Below are 10,530 nucleotides of genomic sequence, written 5' to 3' on the forward strand. Positions count from 1 at the left end.
CAGGACGCTGGGCTGTTAGTGATCAGAGCAGTCGCTGTGTGACTGATAGCTTAGCACTTGTATTAGAAAGCCTAGCAAGTATTTCCCCTCCTGACTATAAATTGGGAGCTCCCTCTTCAGACCTGTCCCGATCCTGCAGTTTCAATACAGGTAAAAAGCCGTTTCTGCCACTTGCCCCATCCTCAAATGTGGGGATGTTCTGACAGGTCCTACAGTCACTGCCCAGGGAGAGGGAACAGCTGGAGCACATGATGTTTTCGTATACAGGAGAAAATTCAGCTTCTCAATGCACTGTAGGCAAAAGGGCAAATAAGCAAGAACATACAGCACGCAAAGTAAAGAGAAGCTAAGTTAGCCAGAAGTGCCAGAGTGGCCTAGGAACTCAGCAAGACAGTACCAAATCCACTGCAGAAGTGGGCAAGGAATATCTCCAGAGCAAAGCATGCCTTGACCTTGCTGAAATGAGAAGACAGCAAAACTGAAAGGTAGAGTTGCCAGCAAGTCCTGACACAGATTACAAGCAGCAGCACACCTAACCAGAGCCAGATCAGCTTCTGAAGAAGGTAACTGCAGATATAAGGCAGTAAGCCCAGTGTTCTCTCTAACACTTTCTCCACAGCTTACTAAATACAGCTCAGCAAAAAATCACTGCCTGCTGTTCTCATGAAGTGCCCATGCTGCCAGTCTGCATGTCCCTCAAAGTTTATCAAGGCCTCAGGATGAGATGCGCTGTACCAAGGGCATGCTTGTTTTGAGCATGTGATGTTTAAGATGGCAGCCAAAGGGATAGTCAAGAAAGGAGAGCAGGCAACAAAAAACAAAACCAAACACATATTCAGTTTTAGCACATTTAATGGACTTCACAATCTACAGAAGCCACAAGCTGATGCCAAACTAAGGGTCCAGGAGGACTACAAAAACAAACAAACAAAACAAAACACCAACACCTGAAAGATGATAAATTACAGTGAGAAGGATCAGCAAAGGTGGTTTTCTGAGAGATGCTGATGGAAAGGCTCAACTCAGAACTCTGATGGAAAGGCTTGCTTCAAAGTGAACATTGCAAAAATCATCTCTTCACATTGTTGGTGGGTGCCATATTCAAAGAGGCAGGAGAACAAGGGTGAGCCATCTGGCCCAACCCCCATGTACTGCACATCAGAATAAGCACACAGGCCCTTGAAAAGGATGCTTGGTTTTGTCCAGTGTCCTGGATTTAAAGGGCTTTTGTTGAGGTAAATTCCTAAATCTCTTCGATGTTTTGGGTCTGTAGGATGAGTGTAGAGCAACCAACTGTCTTGGCATCTGGCATCAGGGGGAGGTGGGAAGGCAGTAACACTGCCATGACATCCAGAGGGAGGTTCTACTAGCATTTCAACTCGCTGGCCTCCCTCAAAGTCCACTCCATGGTTATAGCTGACAGCTTGTATTCTGGCTCCCCTGCTGCTTCTTGCATTGCAGTAGAGGACCTTCCTGCCACAGGTGTGCACCTCTGCTACCTGGCACTCCACTGCACTCTCCTCCCCCACAAAGTTCCCCATCTCCCACGTTGTACCATGGTCAGAGCTGATGAAGCAGAAGGCATGAGGGGTGGGGTGTTTCTTAGGGTCCAAGATGCGATAGGCATAGGCAGGAATCACAAGGCTCCGGGCCTCATTGAGCAGCTGTAATCCATGACCCGGGCCCACTGCAAAAGTGGCCCAGTTCTTGTACTCAGTGCTGATGGTATCATCAGTGATATCCTGGGCAGTGCTCCAGGTGTGTCCTTGGTCCATGCTAGTGACATAGCAGAGACGTACCAAGTTGATCTTTGTCTTGAGCTGATGCTGCTCAGAGATCTTTCCTGGGACAGCTATGAAGAACAGCATCAGCTTCCCTGAGACTTCATCATAAACAGGGCAGGGGTTCATAGATCGATGGTCCTTCAGCTGAGCACTGACAATGGTCTCCATGCCTTTCCACTGCCAGGGACCATGTGAAGGGAGACAAGAATGAAATACACCATTACAAACAGATCTACGTGACAGTGTAAGGATGCTTAGATAAATGTTACCAAAGAGCACAAGAAGAACAGAAGCAAGTCAGTGGATAGTGAAAGAAATGGGAAGAGGGTGTACTGTCATGGCTAAACAGAAGGGAACATTATTTAGAAGGCACAATGCAGATGCACTTCAAATGGGTGGGTAATTCCATCTTCAGTTACTACTCACTGAGGAGCTGATAGCTCTGTATCTCAAAGCAGCCAGTGTCTGATGGCACTTGAAAAAACTATAGCATCTGAATTGTCATATATTTGTGAGAATGTCTGTCTTTAGGGCACACAGACATGCTCAGTGGTCAAAGTGTGCTGGTACAGAGACTGCTGTGTCAGTGCTTCTTCAGGAGTCAGCTAGATAACAGAGCCTTTTTCATGTATCCTGGATGCTGCCAAATTCCTTTCCATTCAGACTCATATTCCTCCACTTAGATCCACGTGTGAATGGGTGCCTTGCTAAAGCTGATTGCATGGTTTTATACAATCTGGTGTGGAAATTTGGACCCTGAGTAGTCCAACACAGAAAACAGGTCACAGCAAGTAAAACTACCCTCCAAGGCCTTTTTTTAAATGAATACCAGCACTAACAATGCAATTAGAAATTATTCCTACATAGTGCTATTGGCTTGGTAAAGGAAGCAGTATTTTCTAGTAAGATTATACTAATTACCTTTTCTGCCCTGACTTGCTGATTATCCTTTTTGATCATGTCTTATCTTTTTCTATTCAAGCAGTATTAACTTTTTTTTTTTTTTTTTTGGGGGGGGGGAATATTTAATATTTCCATTTTAAGAAACTCCAGCATGTGAACACAGATTACTAAACTCATGACCAACTGAGCCTTACTTCACTAAATTACAGAGGGTTAGACACGATGTTACCTGAATGGTATGACACTGCAGGTACACTCAGAGGCTGCTTCTGCTAGAAAGACTCCAGCTCTTAAGAGTCTATAATCTAAGACAACCAGTCACCAATGAAGGATTGGAATAGAAAAATATCATGTCTTTTTTTTTCCCCATCCAAGACATTAATGCATTTGCAAATGAAAAATAAATATATATGTATATACATAGAGTATCCACCACCCCCAGTCACCCAGCAAGATAGCTGTTAATAATAACTGGTAGATTAATAAGGTAGCAAATTCACTGGCACAGTCAAACCAGACGACACACTTTTGTGTGGGGAGACTAGCTGTTCTCAAGGGGTGTTGTTTTTTTTTTAAACTGAAGTTAGTCCTAGGAAAATGAATTAAAAAAATAATCCCTGATTGCTCATTCACTCCTCCCCATCCCCGTGGCACTCCCCATTTCTGCCTGTCTTCCCTATCTTTGCTGTTGCAACAGGACTTTTGTCACAGAATCACAGAATGATAGGAGTTGTCCTGTGTCTCTTATCTGCTTTGCCAGCTCTGGGATGATGGGTCAAAGCCATCCCCAGAAAATCTGCTGAACCTCCTGCTTCAGTCCCCCTAACAGCTGCATGGTCATGAGGTTGAATCCCAGGAGTTATAATGATATTCAGTTCTTTTGTAAGAGACTTGCTTCCTATGTCTGAGGAGAAGGAGAAGCTGCTCTTTCCCTGCAGTGAGAGAGCAAACATACTCAGCTCATGTGGGGACAGGGGAGCAGGCCAGTCTCCCCCTTTTCTCCCCACAATAATACCTGAACATGGTGTGTTGTTGGGTCATACGTGCCTCTGCGCATCGCTATGAGCTTGGCATGTTCATCCACCACATCCTCTCGTTCCTCAGCAAAAGCCAAGATGATGCTGAAACGTGGCAGGTAGAGCAGAGCCGGAATTCGATAGCTCCAGGTACTGTTCCGGAACAACGTCTCTTGCTTCAAGACAGGAATGGAAGCCATGTAGCTAGAGGGAAGACAGAATATGTCGGATTTTGATCCACTTTTAGCCCTGCAAAATGTGACAGAGCTCATTGTGCTCAGAAGAACCCGTCCTGCAACTTTCAGCTTTGTCTTTTTCTTGTGCTTTTCCAAGAAGAACCCACATGTGCACACTAGCTGGCAATACAGGCCAGAATCATGCTAGGGACAGCCTGGTTGATCTTACTGGAGTGATGTGAGGCAAGTTTACTAAATACATTTAATGAAAAAGCTGGCTTTCCCCTGCCTTTTTCTTTCTTTTTCATTAAGTTCACAGGCTGAGAGTTTTGTGGCTTTGCTTTGTAATTCAGAAGATGGTTTATAACCAAACATTATAGTATTTCCCCTCAGAAAGTCATTACTCTCTTTGTTGATATTGTTTCCAAAACTCAGCACAGAACTTCTGCTTTGCCCGATATGAGCTTAAAATCCCATATAAATGACACACTAAGGCAATTCCTGATCCCAGCTGTGCCCTTATTTGAGGATGGTAAGCACTGAGCATAAATTAAAAAAAAAAGAAAGTGAACATCTCTCCCTCTGTAGAATTAAAGAACGGTCTGAATGCTGTTCCACCTCATTGACTGCCACTTCTGGCCAGGCAAAAACCTTGTCTTCTCAACAGTGACCTAAAAGCAACATTAGGAAAGCAAATATCATTGGGTATTTAAGGATGCTTCTTCTCTGTCTGTGCTATGCACCCCACATAGTCTCTCTTCCTTGTCTCAGACCCACTCAGACCTCTGTCCTTTTGCATCAACCCTCTCCTGTGACCTCATTTACTCGAGTAAAAAACCCAGGGGAATTATGTCTGACCTGGGGGTGGGTGAAGAAAGGAAAAATGATCAAGGGATGTCAGATATTACACACCAGAAACTGAAGGTCTGAATATCCTCTGCTCAGCAGAGAGGGCTGTGGAGATGTTTTTTTTAAATCAGAATAAAAAAAAATTACAAAGGCCTTACATCTCTGACACACTGAGTAGGTAGGATGGCATAGAGAAGATGACAATACACTATGAGTAAGAAATTCAAATGCCTCCTACCTCAGCTGAGGCAAGATTTGCTCTTCATTAAGGATTCTCCCATTTACCTAAATCTTGGAAAGCACTAGAGTGGCTATTAGCCACATATGAGATCTCGATGTTTTTGAAGGCTGTCTTGATAATTCAGAACCAGACAGAGGCAAACTGAAGACTGGGTATGCAACTGCAGAATGCATGTACCTACCTGAAATATAGTTTCCACTCTTCCAAAGGATTACAGAATTGTTTCAGATGGAAAATACCTCTAAGATCAATTCCAACCATCAACCCAACACCACTATGGCCATTGAACCATGTCCCAAAGTGCTATGTCTGCATGTCTTTTGAACACCTCAAGGGGTGGTGACTGAGCAGCCTGTTCCAATTCCTGACTACTCTTTCAGGGAAGAAATTTTTCCTACTATGTAATCTAAACCTTCCCTGGCACTACATGAGGCCATTTCCATATTACAAGAGAAAGGATCTTAGCCAGCAGAGCCAACACAGACTGGGTTAACAATTCCTTTTATCTTACTTTGTTACAGTGCTGATTATCAAGTGAGCATAGCACAGATAAGTTCATTCTCCTCAGACAGGGCCATCACATGGTGCTTTATCCAAATCTACGGCTAGGCAGCAAGTATTCAAACATCCCTTGCTTTTACCTTGCAGATGCTATAAATATCAACGAGATTTTTGAACCCACACCACAGCACAAAAGAGTCTGAACTGTGCTGTTTGAGCCAAAGCCAGCTGTACAGACCCCAGCAAGCTACAACCCCATTGCCATTTGAATGCAAAGCTACTGGAGACAGAAGTCTGTCTCCAAAGGGCAGCTGCTCACTCCTCACTGTCACTAATGATACGGCAGCTTGAGAAACAGCAGCAGCACTACTACCATACAGAAATGTTACCAGAATTTGATCACAGCTATCTATACAACAAAATGAAGAAAATAAGACGACCTTCCCAGAACAAATAACTGTGCTGATCACTACTTACCAGCATGGATCTGGCTATTTATATAGACCACAGCCGTGGCTGTGTTCTCATGGCTTCTGAAGCAGAAGCTCACTGGAGTGCTTTCAGACTATTTAAAGGGAGATTATTTAAAGAGAGATTAGTCAGCCTGTCTAATGCAGCACAGGTTCCCTAGCATTCCTGCTCATGATGCCATTCTGATATTGTGATTCTGCTTCAAGGCAGGGCAACAAGGAGGGGAAAAAAAAATATGGAGGGTGCAGAGAAGGAGTGCAAGCTCTGGGCCACCCCACACAGCCCCCAGTGCACAGCCCCCAGTGCACAGCCAAGAGACCAGTGACATAGGAAGCTGTCTTGCAGCCTACCATACCCAAGTCCCTCCTGTAAGAACCTATCATCTCCAGACATTTCTACCCATGCTCTTAGCCTCTCCATCAGATGCTCAGTGTAGGTGTCACAGCACTCTTCTTTTCCTCTCATTGCCACATGGGGAATGAGGGAAGGTGGTGTGGTAAAAGGCTGGGAACAGCTGCCATAGAAACAAGCCTGAGGTTCCTGGACACAGCACCTGCAACTATAATTAAGGCAAATACTAGAACCTACTGACTCTTCCAACTCTTCAGAGACTAAACAGGGATACACGTGAGTGTGTGTGTATACATACATTTGTATATATACTCCCTACACATGGTGTGGGTATTATGTCTGCATGCATATATATACACATGTACACACCATGTATCCATCTGCAGGGAAACACTCATCCTTTTCCAAACAAACTTAAAATCAGTATTCTTCAGCTTCTTCTGTCTTCTCCCTTGTGGATCCTCATACAGAGACTGAGTTGCAGCAGTTCAACTTTCACAGACTCAAAATGCAAAATCTTTAAACAATCCTCTATATTTAAAAAATAAAGGGAGACAAAGGTCTGTCTTAGTTACTTCTCCAGCCAATGGAAAGGAATCGATTTCCCTCTTGGACTCGACTCATTTTCAAAGGCAAAACCACTAGCTGCAGTGTCCTGAGTAAGACAGAAGTAGCAAATAATTGACAAGGCAGCAAATCATTAATAGAGCAACCACACAAAGAGCGTTCAAAAGCTCATCCTCTAGCACTGCAGGAATGCAAACTGTACATGCCAGTCCCTCTGAGGTTAAATTGCCAAAGGATGTGTGTGTCCATGATGCTGCTTGGCTCCTGAAACTTACTGAAATAGCACTGGCTGGTCTGCAAGGAAGAAGAACGTAGTAGGGTTGCAGCTAGCATAATCTAAGGACCTTGGTGAGACAAAGTTTGTAGACTACAGCAATATCTTTTGAAAGATCAAGAGCTGTAATGGGAAAAAGACAAACTTCTGGGAACACAAAGGCCTGAAACACAAGCAGGAGACTGGAGAGCTGTACACAAAATGACAACAGATGCCCAGGCCTGTATCAGCTTAATCACCTTGGAAAGAAAAGTGAACTGCAGTCTTGTGAGGTAAAAGGGAAGCAGAAAAAGAGGAAAAGGGTTTACCTCTTTCCAGATGAGAGATGCTAGTGAGGAGAAGGGAAATTTCTTGTGCAGCCATTAAAGCAGTATTCCCTTCTGGGTTCCACTATTTACTGGAATCTTGATTTTTTTTCCCCCAGGCTTATCCTGGCAAAGTTCAAGGAGACTGATGCTTACCTGCAATTCTTCTCAAGGGCACCAGGGAAGCTGTTGCACTGAGATCCAGTGCCTCGCCTCCAGACAGAACTGGGCAGACAGGAAGAAACATGTAAGAGAAGGGACAGCTAAGCTGGAGGAAACCATTACTCATAGTTCACAAATTCTACAGCTGTAATGATTTCCAAACCAGAGTCTGTTTCCAGCACACCAGAAGAGTCAAAAGAAATAACAATTGTCAACAAATGAATCTATAACCGATCTGATGATTGGAAGGAGTCCAAGTTGTGGCAAGGGATAGGTGCTGGTAGGCACCAGGAAAGGATACTTGTCCCTTCCACTTCTGTCCTTCAAGGCAGCTAATATGGACTTGTCTTTAGAGCAGGCTGAGCTCTTTCATGTTTATTTGCTTTAACCCTCTCCAAGAAAAGTGACTAAAAAGGATAATATTTCCACTGGCCTCAGCTTCTGTAAAAACCTTAATGTGTTCAGACTCAAGCTGAAATGACAGTATGTGTTTAAAAGCAAACCAGCAGAAATGAGGTAATATGCTGAACTCTATCCCTTGGTCCCCATCACAGTGTTCTGCTGAGGCAGCTTGTTCTTGAAGGAATTCTGACCAATCACAGACAAATTCAGGGAGGTTTTGGGGGTAGAAAGCACAAACAAAAATCCCCAGGTCAGTCACCCACATGCAGAACCTAAGTAAAATTCTGTTTTTCAAGGCAAGCACAAATACCTGTGTCTGGTCATTTTCTCCTCAACATCAGACCTGAACTTACATTGTTTTCCAAACTAACAAAAATCAACTAAGCACTATGCTCAAGTACATTTCTTTCTTTCTTTCTTTCTCTCTTTCTCTCTCCCCCCTCTTCATTCACTTAAAGAAGACATTTCCATTGCAATATTACAAAGAGGGGGGCAAGCAGGGAGTTGCAAAGAGGGGGGCCCAGGGCTAAGAAATAGGAGACCCAGTTTGCTTCTGGAATACTTGCTACACAGCATATTCCTGTGTGCAAGCTTGCACTCCTAGCTAAGCAGTGAGATAGTGCCTACTTCTGCCAAAGCCCAGCATCAGAATGCTACATATCCAGCCTTCTTCTGCCCCTAGACCAGATCCTGCACTAAATCTATGCTATGAAATTTCTTAACAAGCCACACAGCATGCTTTTATTTAGCCCAATAACTCACCCTCACTGGAAAGACAGAGAGGATAGTTACCAGCAAGACCTACCAAACAATTAAACTTTAATCAAAGTAAAACATTCCAGTCAGAATTGAAAAAGACATAAAAGTGGAATTATTTCAACCCAGCAGCCAGTTGGATATTTTTTTAAACCACATTAGAAACAGAAAGTTTTTCTTGTGGTAAACGCTTCACGCCACACTTACAAGGGGATTTTCATCCTTCCCAGTACATGTTTTCCTAAACAATCAGTCAGGTTCTGCTTTTAAAGTGTGGCTCAGCCTGGTTCTAGCTCCTGTGCCTTAAAGTGCAGCTTTTAGCACTAGAGAGGAATGACATGAAATATTGGCATAAATTACACAAAACATTGTAGAATTAGATAATAGTTAGGCTCGGTGCTCTTAAAGGTCTTTTCCAACCAAAACAATTCTATGAAACAGCAGTATTTTTCTTAGCATATGTTTGGTGGAAGAATAGACAAACTGCACTCCCACTTTAACCTACAAAATGTGGTGTTTCCATTTTTAGTTCACTGTTATGAAAAAGTTTGGCTTTTCTTTAAAAAAAAACAACCACCATAAAAAAAAAGAAAAAGAGAGAGACAAACAAATACCTCTTTCACTCTGTGTCTCCTGGAAGTCACGTCAAAGGGTGGGAAAAGGAAAACCACCAAAATAAAAGACACTCCTGTTGTTGGATTAGATAAAAGAGAGGCTCTCCACGCTCTTACCAACCAGTCTCCAACCTACAAAATTATTTATGTTGGCAGCAATGACAGCTGTCGTGAATCCACAGGAAAAGCTAGCAGCTAGCATGTATACACATGCTGACATTTAAATAGCAAAGCTGTTTTGCATACAAGGGGAGGTTCCATGTGAGCTGGACAAGCACTAGAGAAAGACTTTCAAATTATCATAGTAATTACACAGCATATTTCTACCTGCAGGAATTGACAGTGCTGTGGGGCGGCTATTGTTTCTAATGGTTATACAGTTCAGTGTGCTGTCTTCTTTCTTGGTCCACTTGTCCCATTGTGCTGAGGAGGAAAAAGTTCCTCTGGTCCCAGAATGCAGAATCCCAGTGTCTCCTCTCAGAATGCTCCTGAGCTCTGAGCAAGTCTGATAAAAGAACCCAAAAACTGGTTCTAACCAGCAGGTGACAGTGCTGTGATTATCTGACATAGTCCTCTGCTGGCTCCATGCACCTCTGATCCATTAGCATGTCCTTTCTGGATGAAGAACTGGGTTAATGCAGGAGTCACCAGGCAGTGGCACAGGAATTATGTGCTGCTGTATGCAGATGCAGCTCCTGGCAACCTCTGTGGAGGTCTTACTGGGGCCTGATCATCCCAGAAGCTGCAGTCAATGAGCTAATGGGGAGAGTCAAGCAGAGGGACAGAGTGGGAAGTATGAACCTAGAGCTCCATCTGAAGAAGAAGAGCATGGCATTTCCCATTCCCCTAGCCATGCCCTAAGACATTGGAAGCAGCACCAGCAGCTGCTGGGAGGACTCAAGCAACTTATTTCAAGACAACCTTGTGCTGCTGCTGTCAGGGATGACCACTCCTGTCCCATTCCTTGCTGTTTCTCTTGCTTTCTTCTCTTTTCTATGGTGCTTCCATTGTTGTTATTATTGCTTCTTGTCTTTGAAGTGATCTGAAAAATGAAAATAACAATCTTGCAAACAGACCTTGCTAGTAATGAAAAGGGAGGAAGAAAAGTGTCCTCAGTTGACAGCAGTTGTAGTTGATCTCTGCAAGCCAAGCAGGGAG

At 43.6% G+C, this 10,530-nt stretch overlaps 1 protein-coding gene across 4 annotated transcripts; it reads right to left on the reverse strand.

The window, feature by feature from the left end:
- Nucleotides 1–834: 834 nt before the first annotated feature.
- NEU2 (neuraminidase 2) lies at nucleotides 835–9,659 on the reverse strand. Of its 4 annotated transcripts, XM_068145332.1 has the most exons (4): nucleotides 9,373–9,659; nucleotides 7,595–7,663; nucleotides 3,703–3,907; nucleotides 835–1,961 (listed from the first exon to the last, which is right to left on the reverse strand). In XM_068145332.1, exons 3-4 carry the CDS (start codon nucleotides 3,901–3,903, stop codon nucleotides 1,023–1,025), a joined length of 1,140 nt encoding a protein of 379 aa, XP_068001433.1. In that variant the 5' UTR covers nucleotides 3,904–3,907; nucleotides 7,595–7,663; nucleotides 9,373–9,659; the 3' UTR covers nucleotides 835–1,022. The 4 variants fall into 4 exon arrangements, with proteins under 4 accessions (XP_068001433.1, XP_068001434.1, XP_068001432.1 ...); XM_068145333.1 differs by lacking the exon at nucleotides 7,595–7,663; XM_068145331.1 differs by lacking the exons at nucleotides 7,595–7,663; nucleotides 9,373–9,659 and adding an exon at nucleotides 6,662–7,091.
- Between the last annotated feature and the right edge of the window lie 871 nt (nucleotides 9,660–10,530).

The sequence above is a fragment of the Melanerpes formicivorus genome, unplaced genomic scaffold (genome assembly GCF_026170545.1).
Source record: "Melanerpes formicivorus ecotype bairdi unplaced genomic scaffold, bMelFor1.0.p_v2 SCAF_12, whole genome shotgun sequence".
Lineage (NCBI taxonomy): Eukaryota > Metazoa > Chordata > Aves > Piciformes > Picidae > Melanerpes > Melanerpes formicivorus.

What these genes read in the sequence shown, in the direction of transcription:
- NEU2 (XM_068145331.1), bottom strand. Translation starts at nt 6,690, where the DNA reads ATGAGTGTTTCCCTGCAGATGGATACATG. An exon ending in TCCCTGCAGATGGATACATG is followed by an intron (nt 3,908 to 6,661) that starts GTGTGTACATGT and finishes TCTTCCCTCTAG; the next exon opens with CTACATGGCTTCCATTCCTG. An exon ending in CAACAACACACCATGTTCAG is followed by an intron (nt 1,962 to 3,702) that starts GTATTATTGTGG and finishes GGTCCCTGGCAG; the next exon opens with TGGAAAGGCATGGAGACCAT.